Source organism: Falco biarmicus, chromosome 6, assembly GCF_023638135.1.
Source record: "Falco biarmicus isolate bFalBia1 chromosome 6, bFalBia1.pri, whole genome shotgun sequence".
Classification (NCBI taxonomy): Eukaryota; Metazoa; Chordata; class Aves; order Falconiformes; family Falconidae; genus Falco; species Falco biarmicus.
The window spans coordinates 44,027,648-44,047,388 of NC_079293.1; the positions used below are offsets into that span (position 1 = coordinate 44,027,648).

General features: G+C 34.9%; 1 protein-coding gene across 9 annotated transcripts in view; it reads left to right on the top strand.

Annotated features, from left to right (window-relative positions):
- Window positions 1–19,741, top strand: part of STXBP5 (syntaxin binding protein 5) — a 109,508-nt gene that overhangs the window by 65,168 nt on the left and 24,599 nt on the right. For 5 of the 9 annotated variants that reach the window (XM_056342452.1, XM_056342455.1, XM_056342457.1 and 2 more), the window contains 10 exons: window positions 975–1,129; window positions 2,171–2,243; window positions 4,398–4,545; window positions 4,951–5,018; window positions 6,080–6,120; window positions 8,179–8,399; window positions 9,216–9,394; window positions 11,012–11,137; window positions 11,609–11,760; window positions 19,616–19,681. In XM_056342452.1, coding sequence (XP_056198427.1) covers window positions 975–1,129; window positions 2,171–2,243; window positions 4,398–4,545; window positions 4,951–5,018; window positions 6,080–6,120; window positions 8,179–8,399; window positions 9,216–9,394; window positions 11,012–11,137; window positions 11,609–11,760; window positions 19,616–19,681 — 1,229 coding nt within the window. The remainder of the gene's footprint in view (window positions 1–974; window positions 1,130–2,170; window positions 2,244–4,397; window positions 4,546–4,950; window positions 5,019–6,079; window positions 6,121–8,178; window positions 8,400–9,215; window positions 9,395–11,011; window positions 11,138–11,608; window positions 11,761–19,615; window positions 19,682–19,741) is intronic. The other 4 variants (XM_056342453.1, XM_056342456.1, XM_056342458.1 and 1 more) reach the window with 1 other exon arrangement.

Genomic DNA, 19,741 nt, shown 5'->3' on the forward strand with positions numbered 1-19,741 from the left:
GCTGTATACTTACAAACATTCAGTCTGCTCTTTAAGAGGTGTTATGCCTTATTTTAAACATGAACAGTATTAAAATAAGTGGTAACTTTTGATAATCAGGAAAGAAGAAAATACCTATTAAAACAAACTTAACTTCATCTTGGTTTTCAGTAAATGAAATACTAAACTGTATACTATGTGCATAGTGTTGGGAAATGTGTTTCAATAAAGACTTAATTTTTTTGTAGGGAAGCTTCTGATTTTTCTCAAGAGTAGAAGAAACATTTTTGCTTTGCTGTACTCAGCTATTTAATTATGCAGTAGGAGGAGCCCTATGACATAGTAGTTCCTTCCTACCACAATGCACAGAATTCAAGGGAAATGGATAAAATGTCTAGAGTAAATGTGTGATGAGGGAACCATGGGCATGTACTTATGTCCTTGCTTCTTAAAAGACGTTAGGTCTTTGCTTATCAAGCAACTGGTTGCTTCTCCATAAGTCGTATTACTGTGACTGCAAAATTACTTTTTCACTGTTTGAAAAACTGTTCATCCTTCAAAATTTAAGATAATTCTGTACAGGAAGTAAAAGAGACTATTTTTTCCTGATCCTGCTGGAATATTGTGTATTACAGATAAGTGGGGCTGTTGGCAAATCTGAATCTGCAGTTCAGTAAGAAGGAAACAATTCTAAAGTTTAACAATAAAAAAAAAAATCTCATCTCTTCGAACAGTTACAAAGATTGGTTAAATAAACAAAATAGAACAAAAGGTTTGGAAGAGATGCCTGACTTAAGTTAGCCTTTGGACTCTTCGTTTTTAAATTTTGAAATGCATAGCCAAGCTACAGATTGCTTGGAAAGCTAGTTTGCATTATTCTTAACATATCTCTGCATAATGATATCTTACTGAACTTTATTACAAGGTTACAAAACTGCCAATCTCTTTTAACATATTATCTTAGCTTGATCCGAAATGCCTCTGCTTTATTCCAGGGAGCCTTTCATCATTCTCTCAGGAGGCTTGTCATATGACACTGTAGGAAGACGACCCTGTTTAACAGTTATGCATGGGAAAAGTACTGCTGTGCTAGAAATGGATTATTCTATTGTTGATTTTCTAACCCTCTGTGAAACACCATATCCTAATGGTAGGTTCTGTAAGGATTTTTCTCAGTACTTTGACCTCTTCTCTCTGGAGTTCTATCCCATCAGAATATTCTTCACTATTGCCTTTCTGGTTTACCTCTAGGGATCAGACTGCAGCAGCAACATCTGTTATCCCTATTGTCTGAGCATCCAAAGCATCATGGTAGAATAGTTTAATATAAAACCTATTTTTCTTCTAGAAAAATGCCAATTACTGGTTGCATGGTTTTTGCTTTTTTAATCCCAAAAGCATGTGCAGACAAATAGTAGCATTAAAATTTTAAGCTGTAGTTACTGCACCAGATGTGTTCATAAATATTTGAGCACATAAGACTTTTTCACTCCATGCTAAATCTTGATTAGCATTTGTGTAATACTCCTCACTACTAGTGATTTTATTCTATCCAATACTCATGTGAAGTTCACCACTAACCTGTAATCTAACTTCTGCAGAAGGGTATTTTTTTATCATAGTTTATGTGGTTGTCCCAAATTAATAAAATCGTATTGTCAGTGACTCCAGTGTTTTTAGTTGTCAACTTCCATCAGAGTACATAAAACTGCTTAGCTCAGAATTTGAGATCTGCCTGAAAGAGGGCAAGGTAAACTTTGGAAATGCTTCCCATTTTCTTGTTTCAGTGTAAAGTTGGCTGTCTTTCAATCTATTTTGTAAGCAATTAAAATTTAAACCCCTTTGAATACAAGGAAAAGCAGTTTGGGGGTAGGAAGATGATTGTTCAGTAATTGGCTCATTCTCAAAAATACTGCTTACGCAAGTTCCTCTGCATGTTCCTTTTCCTGTTATTTGAGCTTTTCAAACGGTTCTAGCAAATTGGAAGAGAGCTGAGAACGTAGAATTAAAGGGCAAGCATGGCTTTTCCAAACTTGGAGTATTCAGGGCAGTGAGTGTATAAAATACCTTCAGAAACTATAATCAAAGTGTTTTTTCTAGTCTTGACTGATAAAATGCAAGGACTGATCACATTCTTGAGACTGTGTGTGCAAGAACTATGTTTACCCATAAGAAATTTTCTTCTTCTCAGACTTTCAGGAACCATATGCTGTAGTTGTTCTCCTAGAAAAGGACTTAGTACTGATTGACCTTGCACAAAATGGGTAAGAATCTTGTGTAGTCTTTTTTTCATGGTTGGCTGCAGTGATCAGCCTGTGGTTCTGCTCTAGTTTTTAAATCTACTGTAATACCTCCCTGTCTAGAAAATAACATTCTGAATATTAAATATAAGGTTTATTCAGCGGAACTTGGAATCGTTACCAATCAGACTTTCTCTAGTTAATATGCAGTAGGTGAGTAAATATTATGCAACTTTTTCCAGATTTGATTGACAGAAATTACTCATTCAAACAATTTTCTTTGTTTTACAATTAAACATTCAAACATAGGTCACCACTGCTTTTTAATTATCACAATTTATCTTGAAGTCGATTCCTTAGTCCTATGAGGGGAAGTCAGAATTTGCAGAAAGGGAGCAGGGGAAACAACTGTTCAGATAAGGCAGGTAATTTTGGCTGACACTGAGTGTTGTCATCACATAAGTATTTTCTGATTTTATTGCCAAATGAATTGCTATCTGTATTGCTCAAAGTAACTCAAGTGATGCAATAAATATCATGTATCTCAAATTAGAAAGGTAACATCTACTCATTGGTTTACTACTGTGCTACAAGGTTGCTTTAAAAGTAGTATCCTATTGGTTTTCTAACTAATACTTGCCTAATGTGTTTTGACTCTTGTTACTTTGTCCATGGAACAGTCTGTATATTCCGTTAGGTGGTGGCTAAAAATTCTGGATCCTACAATGTTTTTAATCAAGGATTTTGATATTAGTATAGGCACTAACAACTAACTATTAAGGAATTAGTACAGAGGAACCAGATGGCTAAGATCTTTGTAGTATTCCTGGTTAAAAGTCACCAATGGTAAATGAAGAAAAAAAAAATCCTTGTGAAGAATGTCATTCTAGAGCAAAACAAAAACCTGTAAATATGTATCTTCCAAGTCGGTGGTGATACCTTAGTGAAAACTATCAAATTTAGAAGAAGGTAAAGTTTAGTCCTAATACCTCTGCAGCTAATGAGCAATTTCATTTAGATTTTCCCAATGTTACATGTCCACATGCTGAATCTGAAACTTGTTTCTGATGTATCAATGGCATTAAGCTTCCAACACTCATATGTTGAAAGATGGTATAACAAGTTTTAATGAGCTTCAAATAAAAAGGTTTGTACAAGGCTTTTTAAAGTGAAATAGTTTGCAGTGCCTGAAATTTGAAGTTAAGTCTTGTTCCATTTCACATTAAAAAAATCTTCAGCATTTCTGTTTTTAGAAGACTTAGAATGGTCCTTGTTACAATTTACTTGCAAAGTATTAATTCTTTCACACCTGAAAAAAGCAACAAAATATTAGATTGTTTTGCTACAGGAGGTTTCCTTTTGCCCTGTGTTGTCATATAGATTTGTCATATATTGTTAAAATTAAGCCTCTTCCTTCAATTTTTACAAGATTGTTTTGGCTTTTAAGATAGCTCTGTCTAAAGTTATTGGTATGCAGAACATTTTCATCTGTTGTTACTAAGGTTTCCTTTTAGATGGGTTGAGAAGCTGTGTCCCTTTTCACCTCAAAAAAATCAAAACAGGGGGAGGAGTGTATGCATTTCTCTGGAAATAATACGTTCTTTGAACACAGATATATTTACCTCTATTATTATTATTGGCATTTTTTCCTCTTTAAGTCTCTGTCACTTTTCTAATGGAGGTGGTAGTGGGGAGTATGTGTTTGTTGGCTTCTAATTGGTAATTGAGTGTTGCTATCTATCAGAAAATTATCTTGGAGTTGCAAGTAGGTTATGAAAAGTGCTGAACAACTTTCTCTTTACATTATTATCTGTATTATAACAATATAGAGTGTGAAGTGGAATCTTTCTGTCTTTCTCCCTGGAACAACAGACTGAAGACTTAGAAATAAATTCATACTACATTACTACAATTAGGACTTGGTAACTTCAGTTTTTTCACAGGCCATTAAAATAGAAAGCTTTTAAAAATATACAACTGCTGGGTGAGTGTACTGGATGAGCAGTATATATATACTATATATAGTATATTTGTTCATAATCTAATTCGATATGCATTTATTTTCCTCTATACGAAAAGAATGTAAATTTAGTCTTCAGTGTTTTACTTGTGTTCTGCATTTAAAAAAAAATATATGTTTTTCCTAGATTAATGGTCCTCCCCTTTCATCCATTAAAGGTACCCTATATTTGAGAATCCCTATCCTCTGACAATACATGAATCTCCAGTTACCTGTTGTGAATATTTTGCCGATTGTCCTGTGGACCTCATACCTGCACTCTATTCGGTGGGCGCTCGACAGAAACGTCAAGGTTACAGTAAGAAGGTACAACATCTAGTATTTACACTTGCATTTGAAAGTACTGAAAACCAGCAGCTCTGAACAATGTAAGAGTGGCCGTACTAAGACCAAATCTCCATCTGATTCATTTTTCTGTCTTTGGTAGTGGCTAATAGCAGATGTGTAGGGAGGATATAGCATACGTCAAGCCTATAGTCATGCTTTCCTCATGTGCTCCCATTGATTGCTGTATCACTGGAAGTTAAGGAACTTCCTGGAGCAGGGGTGGTGTTTATAGACCTTGTTAATCTTTCTCCCCCCCTCCCCGTGATGGGTATGTCTAATTACTTTTTGAAGCCATGTGAAATACGGGAATCTGCAGTAATTTCAGTGGCTTAACTTTGTACTGTATGATACTTCCTTCCTCAGTGTTATTTGTTGATCTTCTAGGAATGGCCTATCAGTGGAGGCAACTGGGGTTTGATCACTCAGAGCTATCCAGAGATAATTATTACAGGGTAAGTGACACCATAGTGTAGTAGTAACTCTCTTAGCTGATTAAGTGGAAGTGAGAATATTTTGTTCCTCTAAAAAAAAACAAACCACGAATGTTCTAATAGTGGTTTGAATGGTTTAAGAAATCATGTTCATCAGAGAAGTCATTTGTATATTCTTGAGGTGTTAACAAAGTAAAGCAAAACATGGAAGAGAAGGTAGGAACAAAATGATAGCAGGTGATTTACAGGGATTATTATTATGACATGGGATTGTGATTATGTCTGCTTGCTATCAATATATCCTGGGTGAAACTTACCTTTTACTCTTTAACTTTAGGAAAGTAGTCAAGTTGTGTTTTGAAACATAGGAAGTCCATTAAATAATTGAGTTCAGTTCTTCAAAGTGCAGGTTTTTATTTTGAACGGGACAACCAAATACTTAAGTGTGTTCATTTTGATCTCTTTTGAGACTGATCCTTCTAATACTACTCTAAGGAGCATAAATAAAATTTGATTTATAACCGTGCAGTGCATCACTGAAAGTGAGAACGTTGCTGAAGTTTTTTTAGAACAGCCCATTAACCCTGTTGAGGATTACTGTAACTTTATGCTACACACTGCAGAGACTTTGAGAGACAGTCCTGAAAATATCCAGTTATGTGATTCTCAGTTTCAAAGATAAACAAATTAACTCATTTACACTGAAATACAGTATATTTAGGCATGTCCTTTGCAAGTGTTACTCTGAATAAAGGGCATCTTTTAAGAAACACTGCACGGTAAGGTATACCAAATAGGAAATGCAGGTAACTGAAATAAATACTTAAAATGGTAAATTAGTATTAGTACAGTGGAATTTCAGGGAGACAGCCTCCAAACATTTTTTTAATCCCTTCTGTACAAAGTAATTGAGGCACATGTTTGTAAAATATTGGGTTTTCAATAAATTGTGAAAATCAAGAATCACTAAGAATACTAATAAAAATAGAATGTTAACCATATATTTTTCTAATCAGTAGCAAAGAGGTCTAACACTCCAACTAACCGTTTTACCATCTTATTAATTTTTTAATATTTCATAGGCATGCTGATGGGTCAATCAAGTTTTGGGATGCCTCAGCAAGTAAGTGTTCTTTCCTGTGCAGTAGGAGTCTTCTAAATTTACTGATTTTTTTTCTAATGGAATGTAATTGCAGACTAGTCATTCTCATTATTTCCTGCCTCATGTAGAGTCAGTAACTTCATAGGAAACTTTGAATTACTATTAAACAAAATTAACATTATTTCTTAGTTAGATGTTTCATGATTTTACCACCTCAGTGAAAATGCACTGGTATTTCAAGGGCCAGCTAAAACGGAAGAGTACTAAAATTTCTCCTTCTAAAGCACATTGAGTATAGAGATGCATGACAGGCAAATGCATTCCTTTTTAGTAAACTTGAATTTCAGTAAGCTATTTCTGTCCTTTTAGACAGAGGCACATGTTTATAAGACATCAGCTCCCCATAAATTACAGTATCTAAACATGAAAATTGGAACCAGTAATAGCTTCTGCTAATGAAATGATCTAGGCATTTATGAAGAAAGGCAAGAGAACAGTAAAAGAAAGACTTTTTTCCTTTGGCAGAGCACTGAACAGGCCTGAAGAGTCTGATATAACTTTACATTTCTCTTCAGTTAAAGGGTCAATTGCATCTGGTGTTCTACACAGTGAGAAATGCAGTAAGAATTCAAATTAGAATGCGCTACACAGTTAGATGTTTTAATTAATCTAGTTCTGACTAACGTTAGTCTTGGTGCTTAAAAGCTGTCTGAAGCAATCTTGGAATCGTTGCCAGTTGTCTTTCAAAACTAGTGGAAGGCTGGTGAGATTCCAAAATGCAAGGGCGTGTGTGGGTGTGGGAGGGAACAGATGTAATATATATGTTTAAAACCTGGGAGGAGGATTATTTGGAGTGTGTTAGATCTTTAATTTCAGTTTTGGGTGGGGGTGGAACCTGGGGTGGGGGGAACAAACCCGATTGATTCTGTGTACTTAAAAATTCTATTCAGCGTAGATCTGTCAAAAGGAGATCCTGTTAAAGACATCTAGTTTTTCTAAAACAGATAAACCAACCTGTTAAGGGAGAAACTGCAAGTGTATCTTGATTTTAAAACTTTTAAAATGTCTCTAATAGCATAGTCTTACAGATGAACTAGGAAAGTGTGATTCAGGTAAACCCACTGAAATATGGAAGAGGAGATAGGATGCTCTAAATGAAATTTTCCTGATGATACAATTAGTATTTGCAGCAGTGCTTTGGGTCACTGAATGTGACTTGAGAATGTGCTCGTGGAGTTTGAAAGCAACAAGAAGACAATTGAAAGAAAACGTAAGAAAGACTCAGAGTTACAATTGAGAATGATATTGCTAATTCTTGACTAGCATCCAAGATGCTTTATTTGAATGTAGGATCAATGATTTATGCTCAAACTTGTCTTCTGGGGGGGGAAAAAGGGAGGTCTAAAGGATTGCAGTGTCAGCGCTGCACAAAAATCCCCAAATCAATGGGATAAATAAGTGGGATTATCCGTAAAACCAACGTGGAGTGATTCTTTCATAATTTTAAACTGTGGCAAGGCCTTAGGAGAACAGTTCTAGGAAAGACACTATCAAGAAAAATGTGGACTGATCAGAGGGAAGTGCTTTTGAAAGATCAGACAGGACAAAATAAAAACTGGAGGAACTGGGGCTGTTAAGTCTGACAACACAGGTGAGAGGCCATGGATTTGAAATACTGTAAGGAGAAAAGAAAGGAGCTTCACTTTCTCAGCAATAGACAGACTTAAGTTTTGGGTATGGCATATGTAACTAGATATTATTGTTCTAAAGAGATCTCAAAGTATAGTTAGGCCTTGGAGCTGTGGGGGTTTAGTTTGTAACTGAAGCTTAATATAGATCTCTCAGGAAAAGTGTTGTTTAGTTGGTTGGGTTTTTATACTAACCAATCCTGCATTGGACAAGTGGTGCACTGCACAGGCAGAGTCAGCACAGATACTCAGTTCCTCTACTCTGCCCTTTTTTGTTGAGTATTGTGGCTTTATCTATGAAGAGAAGTTTCGAAATACAAAAAAAAAAAATAAAAGGAAAAATATCTGTTTAGATAAAAACTAATTTTTATATCTCTTGGTTTGTTCCTAGTAACACTGCAAGTACTCTATAAGCTAAAAACAGCCAAAGTATTTGAAAAATCACGGAATAAAGATGACAAGCAAAACACAGATATAGTAGATGAAGATCCATACGCTATTCAGATCATCTCATGGTGTCCAGAAAGTAGAATGCTGTGCATAGCTGGAGTTTCTGCACATGTCATTATTTACAGGTTCAGCAAGCAGGAAGTGACAACAGAAGTTATTCCGGTAATTAGTATAACAGTTTTTAACTTTGTAGGATTTAGCTATAATAAGACTGTTGATGATTGATTGTTGAATGTTGTAAAAAAAATCTAAATCATTTTTACAAATCAGCCCCTAGTAAATTATTCTTCAGTACTAGGAATGCTTTAAAAAAAAGTACCGTATAGTCCTTTGTTTCAGTCCAGGAGTTAAGCTCTATGTAATATGAGATGAGAATAAAACAGTGGGAAACTTTCTTTACACTGTGCTACCATTAATACTAATATTGTTATAGATCCAGCAGAAGGAAATCTGAAGTCATGATGAACTTAGTTCTTTAAAATGTATGGTCTAGTTCAGTGCAACATCAAACATATGAACTAAGTCCTGTATGTACAGAGCTACAACAGTATAAAGTGTAGCTGTTTATATGACTTCAACTCTTCTTAGTTTCAGCATCCTGAACTACATAAAACAAGTAGTCTTCATAACTGAGAATTTATTATATGCACAGAATAATTAAATGGGTCTTGTATCTAGTATTTTAATTTCTTGACAACATTAAGTGGCAAGCTTTTAAATATTGGAAATGGGCTAGATTTTTGAGTTCTAGCAATCTTCAGATACTCAGTCTGTATTAGTTAACATGGCTTTGTGTTTCTGAAGGCTACATATGTGTATTTAGGTTGCACTTTTTGTTAAACTGCTGTTATCTTTCAAAAGATGTAAAAGTCCTCGATGTCACTTTTATCACTGGTATCTTCAGCTGACTTGATTTATTTCATATCTAGTTTTTTCAAAGGCAGAGTTTACCGATAATTTTTTTACTTTAATTTACAGATGTTGGAAGTGCGCCTGCTATATGAAATAAATGATGTTGAATCTCCAGATGGTGAGCAGGTGCCACCTTTACCAACTCCAGGCACAGGTTCCAATCCTCAATCTATTGTTCCCCAGTCTCATCCATCTACTAGTAGCAGTTCATCTGATGGACTTCGTGATAATGTCCCGTGTTTAAAGTAAGTATTTTCTGTTATAATTCTGTTGATTGTGAAACTTTACAAGAATATGTAATGAGAATATATGTACTTTAATATTATTACAGAGATGTCATTGTTGGTGAAATTTTTTTATTCCTTAGAGCAACATTTTCCAAATACCTGAAAGTTGAGTTCTGCTTTAAGAAATTAATATTGCAAACTCAGTCATAAGCCATTTTTTTAAAAAAATCAGAAAATTCTTGCCTTACGATTGCTGTCTGCTTTAGGAAACTTTGGCATAGATGTTAGCGTAGTTACAGATGCTCATGATATAGAGGGAACACTTTACATAGCAGCAATATATTGAGCACATATGTGCTTTGAAATCTTATTGTCCATTGATATGAACAGGCAACTTAATGTTTTGTGGCTCTCCTTAACTTTAGGCCAAGGATGTCTGAATAGTTTTTACCTGTTAGTTTTCCAGAGCTTTAGTGTGTGTAGTGTAGGTCTTTGACCAGTGTTCAGGTTTTTTAAATTGGGAGATTTTTCCTTAAGGTTCTTTGTGTGTGAACTTTTACTCATTTGAGAAATCAAAGTTAAAAGATGACATTTGTTTTCGCTCTTCTACAAGAGCACATTGAGGCTTCTGGACCAACTCCTTTTCCTTGAAGAATGTACACGGAACTTCATTTTCAAATGCAAAATTGAGATGTACTTCTTGTTTTCTGAAGTTTTAAGGTCCCAACTTGTACCTTAATTCTTTGAGTGCACCCATCCAGAAAATAACAAATTCTGATGGGTTTTTTTTCTCAGGGTGGGAGTTTTAGTATTTTATTGGTTGTACTGAGTTGTAGAAGTGTCTTATTAAAGAAAACTGGAAGGAGTGGAAAAATTGGAAATTTATGAATTGTTGTTAAATACCAGTAAACAAAAATATGCATTAATGAGAATGAATGGGTAAAATAAGCTCCTTCGGTTCCTGAATTCTTATGTTCTATGTAATTTTTTTTCACCTTAAAAGAGGAGAAAGACCTAATTCTTTCTGCAGGATGTTAGTTTGTTCATCAGCACACAGACAAAATCTTTGAAGGAGATTCCACTCCCCCATTCCCAGGTTCATTCCCTACAATTGGTCTACAATTATTATAATTTATCTTGCTTTTCTTCCCCTCACCTCCCCCCACCCAGTATTATCAGCCTTTTGTTTGTATTTGTTTTAATATATTGTGCTTCCATTTCCTTCTTCCAGTATACTACTTCCATGTACCCCTCTGACCCCCTTCCATTCTCTTAAGTCAGAGTTCTTTTAGGAACCCTGAAAAGAATGGGTAACACCTTCCTTGTAGACACTGAACACCTTTATTCAAGTCAATCCAGCATGCTAATGCTATTATGCCTAGCTCTGAAGAGGGGAGAAATGAAGTATTGGTGGTGATTATTAATTTTCAATTAAGTAATGAATCAGAAGGGCCCTTAAAGAAATGAATGACCAGTTTCAATGTGTGTTTTTTTGCAGTTGCTTCTATGTTTGTGTTGATTTTTTTGCAGCTTTCCAATTTTGTAAAGTCCAGTGTGATGTAGTATTCAATTAATTCTAAGCCCATAAGGAAAAAAAATGGATGGCTCTGGAGAGTTGCTTTGTTTATTTTGCAGAGTTAAAAATTCTCCTCTCAAGCAATCTCCAGGCTACCAAATTGAGCTAGTTATCCAGCTAGTGTGGGTGAGTGGAGAACCTCCTCAACAGATAACCAGCTTAGCAGTCAACTCAGCATATGGCCTGTAAGTATATTCTATACAGTTCATTATTCTGTTAAAGTGTTTTAAAACTATGTATTAATAATTAAGTATCCATGTGTGTTCACATGAGCTACACAACAACACAAGAGAGGCAATAAGTCCTCTGTGCTTATAAGATAATTTCTTTTGGGTCCTGATGATGCTAACATCAGAAACAAATCAGCATCACTCTTCCTCACCTGGCACTGTACAGCCAGGAGTAAGTGTCATTCAAGGCTCTTTCAGACAGGTTGGCATGTATAATGACAGTGATCTGTTCTACTGTCACGTGTTTTTACAAGAGAAAAATAAAACAATACTGCATTCTAAACCAGTAATTTATAAATATGCATAATTTGGGTTAATTCATAAAAATTATGGAAGCTTTAAAATGCTGAACAGCAACAAATAGTGGTATAAAACTTTACCAAAGTTTGATTAGCACTATCTTTCCTTCCACTTCCCTTTTTCCAGAGTAGTTTTTGGAAACTGTAACGGTATTGCCATGGTTGATTACCTCCAGAAGACAGTGCTTTTGAATCTAGGCACTATTGAACTGTATGGCTCCAATGATCCTTATCGCAGAGAGCCACGGTCTCCCCGAAAAACTCGGCAACCGTCTGGAGGTTAGTGACCCAAAACTTCTTTTAACGAATTGTGCCTTCCTTCTGAGCTTATCTGGACAATACAAGCACACTTTTCTCCACTGTGCTTTCCATCCTTTCTTCTTGATCTGTCCCTAATGTCACTATTATGGGTTTGTTACTTCATGTTTCCTTTAAAACCATTGCTTAGTGGAATCTACTGATGTTTGATGTCATTACTTAATTTTCAGTGTAATGTATGTTTTAAGGAAAAGCAGATGAGAAGGCTTATTTGTTTGAAAAGGTATCAGTATAAATGTACAATGGATTTATGCACTTTACAAGACTCTAACTTAACACAGCATGAAGAAGTAGGAGTGTCCTGATGTTTCTGATAAACCTAGTATCTGTATCACATGCTTGGATAAACAAACCCATTAATGTTTGCACATTGCCAGTGTTTCTGCAGAGAACTTTTGGCTTCCTACTTTAAACTTTGACTAGAAATGTCCCTGATAACAGCATACAGAACATAATATGCTTTAGCTTATGTTATGCTTGAGAGGAAGCCTTTGATTTAAATGAAAGAAATAAAGTTCCAAAAGCAAACTGATAGAGTACACTTCTTTTTTTTTCTTCCAAAAAAGGACTTGGACTTAAAATATACTGAAGGAGGGTGTTCCTTTGCAGCTGAGGAGGAAAGTGACTTTTTGGTCAAAATGGCAAGCTTTTTTTTATTGCCAAAAGGCAAATTTAGTATTTTTAAATTATTTTCTCCTCCTTGTTATGTAGTAGTTACTTTTAATTTGGAACATGGCTGAAGACAGAATGATTAACAATGTCACTGCTGCCCTAAGCAATTATTTTTCAAAAGGAATTAAATTGTTCAAACAACTTCTTCATGCTCTAGTGTTGATGACTTTATATTAAGAGACCCAGAAAAAAGTCCAGGTAAGTTCTTTAGATAATATTTTATTCAAATTGAAATGGATACTCTTAAGATGTATTTTTTTAAATCATTGGTTTCAGAAAAGCTGACTACTGCTACCTAGATCTATTTCAACTGAGGAAACAGGTCTAAAAATCATTAATGTAGAGCAGAACATACACAGCTGGTATCCTTTCGAATAAAATAATTTCTTCTAATAAATAAAAACCTTGTTTAAAAAATTAATTTTTGAGAGAAATTACTGGTTGACTGTTAACTCCTCTTGGGAGTAAAGAGCTTAAATTCTGCTTCATGTGTTTAGATTATAAACTGTGTTTTGGAGTGTTAAGCACTGCTTTGTTTTCTTGACTTTTTTTAATGTACTGGGTCTGCACAACTGAGTTACAACTGTGTCTCTAAGACACTCATGAATGAAGTCCTTTCTGCTCATTAATATAACTGTTACAGGAAATCATATATTTCTTCATCTTACATTTTAATAGTAGTGACCTGCATGGCAAAAAAGCATTTTATGAACCTAGTATACAAGTTATTCTGCTGGCTTTTCTGTCTCAAATGTACTGTTAGTGTCTCCGTCTTTCCTTTTCTCATTGCTTCATAAAGGTATGCTGACTGTGGCTTCTTGCATGTGCGGCCTTTCTAACTTATATTCAGAGTCTGTGAAAAAGCTTCGCACCTCTTATATAAGTAAGTCATCTCATGGCATGAAAATACTTTTGAACATCTGAATTAATTTTTTTGACTTGTTCACTCACCATAAATATTTTTGTTAGTCCAGTTTAATTGTTTTAGTTTTAGAAACTGATTTTAATCCCTTATACATCTATCGTATTTCTTGTTCATGGCTTCTTGAAAATAAACTTTGAGGGGAAAAAAGCAACCATAATAGTTTCTGTATTTTGTGTTATTAAAAAAATAGGATCTCCTTTTGATTTTGATATTTATCTCGGAAGTTAATGATGTCTACAGACCCGAGATCTTACTCACCAAACTTAGTGTGGTTTTGAGATCTACAGACCAGGGATCTTACTTGCCAAACTTAGTGTAGTTTGTTTTGAGATCTGAGGCTAAAAGCTTCCCTTGCTTGAGCCCTTTTCTGGCGGAAAAAGCTTCACTACTCTAGTATTAGATTATTATTATTATTATCTGTATTAATAATGATAATATTTAACATTGTAAAAGACAGTGATTTGTCTATTACAAATGAAAAGTTGCTTCTACAAAGGTGCTGTTCATAGGGATTAAGGCTGGAGGTGTTTGTGTACTGCACAGCCCTGTGGGTTTTCCATGCAGTCTTGGAAAATATAGGTGCCTCTGTGAGTCAGGTAGCCCATCAGAACCATGGTGTACCTGAGGGCTTCTCTCACTTAAGCCATCATTCACATTTGGAGAATGTAAAGCTGATTTTTAAAAGTGTAACGTTGTTCCTTTCCCTAGGATGCCAATTTTCTCCAGCCCTTGGGCAGAGGTAGGTAATCTCACCCCATTTTTTAATGAAGGAGAGGAGAGTAAATCAAAGCTAAGGGGAGAATGACCTGAAATTTAAAAAGTACTTGAGATTGTGGTCCAGTTCTGTAGTAGTGCTATTTTTTTTTCCCAACAAAGAAAAAAGAAATATATTTTAGGGAGGGTAGGCTCAATGGCCAAATACTGCTTTCTGTATAGTCTTCCATCCTCTGCTGCAAAGTGAGGAAGGGAGCTAGACATGAAAGAAATACCTCCACCTTACGATGATACAGAACTGAAAACTAGGATCTGCCACTGATTTGTTATTGTGAAGGGAAACAAAAAAGTTCCCCAAACTGGTTTCTGAACCCAACAATTGTAAAGCTCAATGTACCTCGACTATTTAATTTAGGAACAGGTTATAGCAGGTTTTGTTAACTGTGTAGTTAATTCTCTTTCCCTCTACCAACCTGCCAATATCTTGGCTAGGTGGAGCCACAGTCTTTAAAAACTGAAAATAATTTCTCTGGAGTTATCATTTAATATTTCTCATTCTTTGTTGTGATGTATGTTTTGCCCAGACTTCATTAGCTTAAATAATAAAGCATTACTGCTGTGTAACTTTCCACAAGTAAGACTGTTAGATTAAAGAATGATCCTTTGCTGTATTTATAGTATTGGAACTGTAAGAGTCAGAACACTTGTGGATCTTGCATTCTCCCTTTCTTGAACATTAGTATTTGCATTTAGTGTTTTCAAAAATGCAAGGAACTTACGCTTCCTTGTTGCTTGGTTTTTTTTTAAAGATACACTTTCACTGAATTATTTATATTGAAAACATTTGTATTTGAATACTTCTAAATTTATTTTTCTACAAATAAGACATGTACAACTACTGTACTGCTTTAACCTTTAGGGATTAGTAATACTTATAAATCTTCCTAGAAAAACTGCTTATGTATTTAATGTGGTTCTTTTAGAGAAACTGAGTATATATCCCATTCTCTTTGAGACAACCATAAGGTATTTAAGAAAAAAAATTATAATAGCCTATGCATGCATTTTGACAGGTTGTTAATTACATTAAGTTCCGCTTCAGACAGCATGCAACAGAGCAGCATATAGTTATTGTACATTGTATTCCAAGATTGGCAGAACCAAAAATTAAATTATTTCATTATAGAGAAGTAGGAAAAAAACATTCTTTGTTAACTGCTTCCATAGGTTTTGCCCAAAAAAGGCAGCAAGAAATCGTCTTTCCTCATTAAAAACCCTGCTATTCCGTATGTTCCAGCATAAAATATCTATAAAATAGATCATCATATCTGCTTACATAGTTATAATTTAGTAAATGGCATGTCCTGATTAAACCAATTGAAAATTTAAAAAGACTTTTTAAAAATAGTTCATAGAATAAGTTATGTATCATCTAAAATATGAATGGAAATAAGAGATTTTTTCCCTTCATTTGTGTTGCAAGAATATGATGTATGTTTCTGTCATCTTATTTTTTTCTACTCAGAAAAGAAATTCAGATTCCCGTCTTAAAGCAGCATCTATTTAGAGACAAGGCTTTCTACACTAGCTAGAATGTAAACTGTCATTTGAGGCTAGCTCAACAGATACAAGCTCCCAGTTGAGATCGTGTTTTGGAATTTATCAGTGATTCATACCAGGTATACTACTCACATGTTTTGGGTGGCAATTTATAGTTTGTGAAGCATGCAGTATATGTGTTTTGTGAAGGCCTGCTAAGACAGTATCATCAGGTGGTTGTCGGGGATAAAGACAGTGTCAACCTTTGCCTTCAGATCATACTAGTGAAGGGAAAAAAACCCAAACAACTTTGACCATGTGCCAAAAGACATAAAATATGTAAGTAAAAGCTTTATCATGTCATGAAAACTCTATACACAGTAGAGGCTTACACTGTTCAGAAACCTTTGCTTGATACACTGTTTGCTAAATATAACAGGAGCCTTGAAGAAAGTCAATATTGATACCAAATGATAAAACAATTTGTAATTTTATGACTAAACACCAAAACTTAGGGACAGCTGGTTTTTTTCTTGCTTAGTTACATAATGAAGTTCACATAGGACACCAGTCTTAACACTTGCAACTTACTATTGGTGGGAATTTCAAGACTTTATGTGACTTCTCAACTAGTACAATATAATATGACTTTTTGGGAGTTTGTATTTCATAGTGCTACCAGAGGCAGATTAGGATTCTGACAAAATAGAAGCAGTTCTTGCATGCATGTGACTTCCTATTTTTATTATGTGTCAAAAAAGCCTTTTTTGAGTGTAATCTACAAGGGATTCAGAGCTGGGGTTGAGTCAAACTGAAGAAAATACATTCCTAGAAATCTTCAGGGGTTGCTTGTTCTAGTTGTTTTCCCTATCCCCTTTCTCCTTGAACTGGACACAAACTATTTGATTTTTTTTAATTTAAATGTCACCTAAAGCAGACTAACAGCTGTGGCTAAGCCAAGTCCAGAACTGAGTCAGGAAATTTGATTGTTGGGTTTGAGGATTTTTGACTCAGTTTTTCAGATTAATTGTTTTTAATTCTGACTTTTAAATCTTTGTATCAAGCTAACTGTAGTTGTAATTTTTAATTAGGCTGGTTTCCAGTCAAGTTGTAGTTTAATCAGAGATAATACCTCCTTAAAGCTTAAGTGAAAAACTGATAAGTGTCTCATGAAACTTATACAAGTTAAGAAGTATAACTTAAGTTAATTTCAGCTGTTATTCTAGGAAGTTTTTAATGCAGCATGGTAATTTTTAGGTCCTTAATGACACTAACTGATTTTTTTTTTTTATTTTGGGGATTTCAGATTTCTTGCTACTAGAGTTCAGAGAGATAAAATAAAACATTAGAAGGTCACTTTTCCATACTTTTGCGTTCTAGCAGGTTGTAGTCTTTGTAGTTCTGAAATGGAAACTCTTGGATCAATTATCTCTTGTAATCCATAGCAGCTTGAATTTTATGCTGTAAGACTGAAACCAGAGAACTTTACTAGAAGAATTGTCTTACTGCTAGTGCACACACTGCGTCTGTCAGGGTACCTGGGGTGTTAAGATGAACAGCAATAATGATTGTTACACCAGTTTCTTCTCAGTAGTCATGAACAGACCCTCATAGTTCACAGACTTAATTCAGATCATTCTTGTTATTCTCTGCTTAGTTTAATTAATTATATATATTTATATATATAAAAATAGGTAACATTACTTTTTATCTATTCCTGTCCCTTCTTTGCTCTTTCTTAAATAGCAGCAGCGATAGCTGTGCTTAATTTCAAAGGTTTGTGTGCCGTAATAATTGTCATAATGTACACTTACTCTTTAGTGTGGGATAAATCTTACATAATGCATAAGGTTAGTGCATAGGCTTATGATGAGAAAATGTTTTGGTGGTTTTTTTGTTGGATCAATTGATCAGAGTTATTCGTTAAGATGTATATTAATCAAATCATAGCCTCAAGACAAAGAAATCAAGTGTGCAGGTGTGTGACTTCATTCTTGGCTACAGGCTATTTCTGTCAGTGCAGGAATTTTCATAGAAAAACTAACATAGAAGTTAAAATCTTCCTATGAAGATAATTTCCTCTTTCCCATAAATATTTTAATTCTTTAAGTTCCTGAACTATACATGTTTGGATTTGTTTAGTCTGGCTCCCAAAGGAGCACGATCTAGAAACACTAGAAACTACTTCTAGAAGCACAGTACAGGTGTGTCCTCCCAGCACTACTACTATCTGAAATTTGTATTGCTTGTTGGGAGAGCAGCACCTGGATTTCTGAAAAGTCTTTTTACACAGCTCTGTCTAGTATAAAACACTTTGAATCCCATGCGTGTTAAACCCTGCTTTCAGAGGTCAAATTGTAATTTGTTAGGGAATAGGTTCCATGATTACCCCATAGTGCTTATTGACTTACTGATAAAGAAATCAGGGGGTGGGGTTTCTCCTGTGTGGTGAAGGGTATAGCTTCCCCCTGGGATTTCACCATATGTTCTATAATTAAAATCAGTTCCTGAACTGTTAAGTGTAGACTTAACCAAGCCTTAAGGTCATTTGACAATTTCACATCAGTCCTAGTCATTGAGTTTTCAGGTTCAAGCTGTACATGCTTTTAGTAATCTTAAAAAAGACAATTTTGCATAAACTAAACTTTGTGTGAATGCAACATACTTTTAATGTGTTCCGCATTGGTATGATATTTCAGGAGAACCTTTTTCCCTTTAAATTATTAACTTCTGGGTTAGTATTTGGAAATCTTAAAGCTTTGATAGAGTAGTGCTTTTCCCTTCTTTTCGTTGTCTGTGTCAACAGATCTGTACAGATCAGTAGTGAATGTGTAGTATACAGCTGTATAGACAGGCTTTGCATGTGCAAGCCCTTGTTGCCTTAGCCATTACCATTACACCTCTCAGGCTTTTTGAACACTTGAAATATTTGCGTGCATGCCAAAAGATTTCATTTTGACAAATATTTCTTAGCCATTACTGTAAGTATTTCATACTTGTTTTTATTAGTATCACATCACGACGTTTCTAGAGGAAAACTATTATATAAATTTAAAGATGCATTATTAGCCTTAAAATCACTTAATTATGGCCAGTCTTGACAGCAATTTCTTATCAAAAGGAAAATAGAAAAATTCCTTGTATACTTCTATGGACTAGTGTTTAGGACACTTATGAGACAACTTTCATCTTTAGCATCTGACTGTGGACTCCTGTGCTTTATTTCACTGGAATGGAAGGAATGAGCTTTTAGATATTAACATATTGCAGTTATTCAAATGATCAGATTTGACAATGTAAGAATTTAGGAAAATTCCTTTGGACCAGGAAGAACACTTTCATAAGCACTAGAACCTAAAGTCTGTAAGTGACTTCAATAAGGAGTTTTGCTGGAAACCAAACTTGGCAATGTAGCAGCAAATACAAAGCATATCACTGTAACTGGGAAAATGCTTTGAAAAAAAGCACTGTAGTTCCACATATCTTACTGTGTGCGTGGTTGTAAACTTCCAAGATCCTCTTTCAACTGACTTTTGCAATTACAGAATGACACAAAATCACGGAATAGTCAGGGTTGGAAGGGACCTCTGGGGAACAGAGGACTAGCTGAACTAGATGATGGTTTTTAGTATAACTCTAGGATTTTTTCTAAACAGAAATGAAGTTTGTACTTAATTATTTACATGCTATAGATATATATTAACTGCTATGATATGTCTGTCTCGCTGAAAATATGGTCGTTCTCAGAATATGAAGTTTAATGAGGAAGTGTATTTTGTAAAGAAAACTTTAGTAGAAAAAGTAAACAACTACAGTCACTGTGGGTAATGTCCAAATTAGAATTTGTGTTATTTTTTTTATCACAACTGCCCGGTTTGTAGCTAATAAGAAATGAATTTCCTGACTGCAGTGGAAGAAAGGATAAAGTAGCAGGTGTATTTATTATACACTGTTTTTGTGTTCCAGCAGGTCTCTCTGATATTAATGAAGGTACAATGGTGCCAGAAGACCGCTGCAAATCGCCCACTTCAGGTAATCGTAACTTCCTCTGACTGTCAGCTGCTTATTTGCCCAGAAGTTGACATGCTTTAA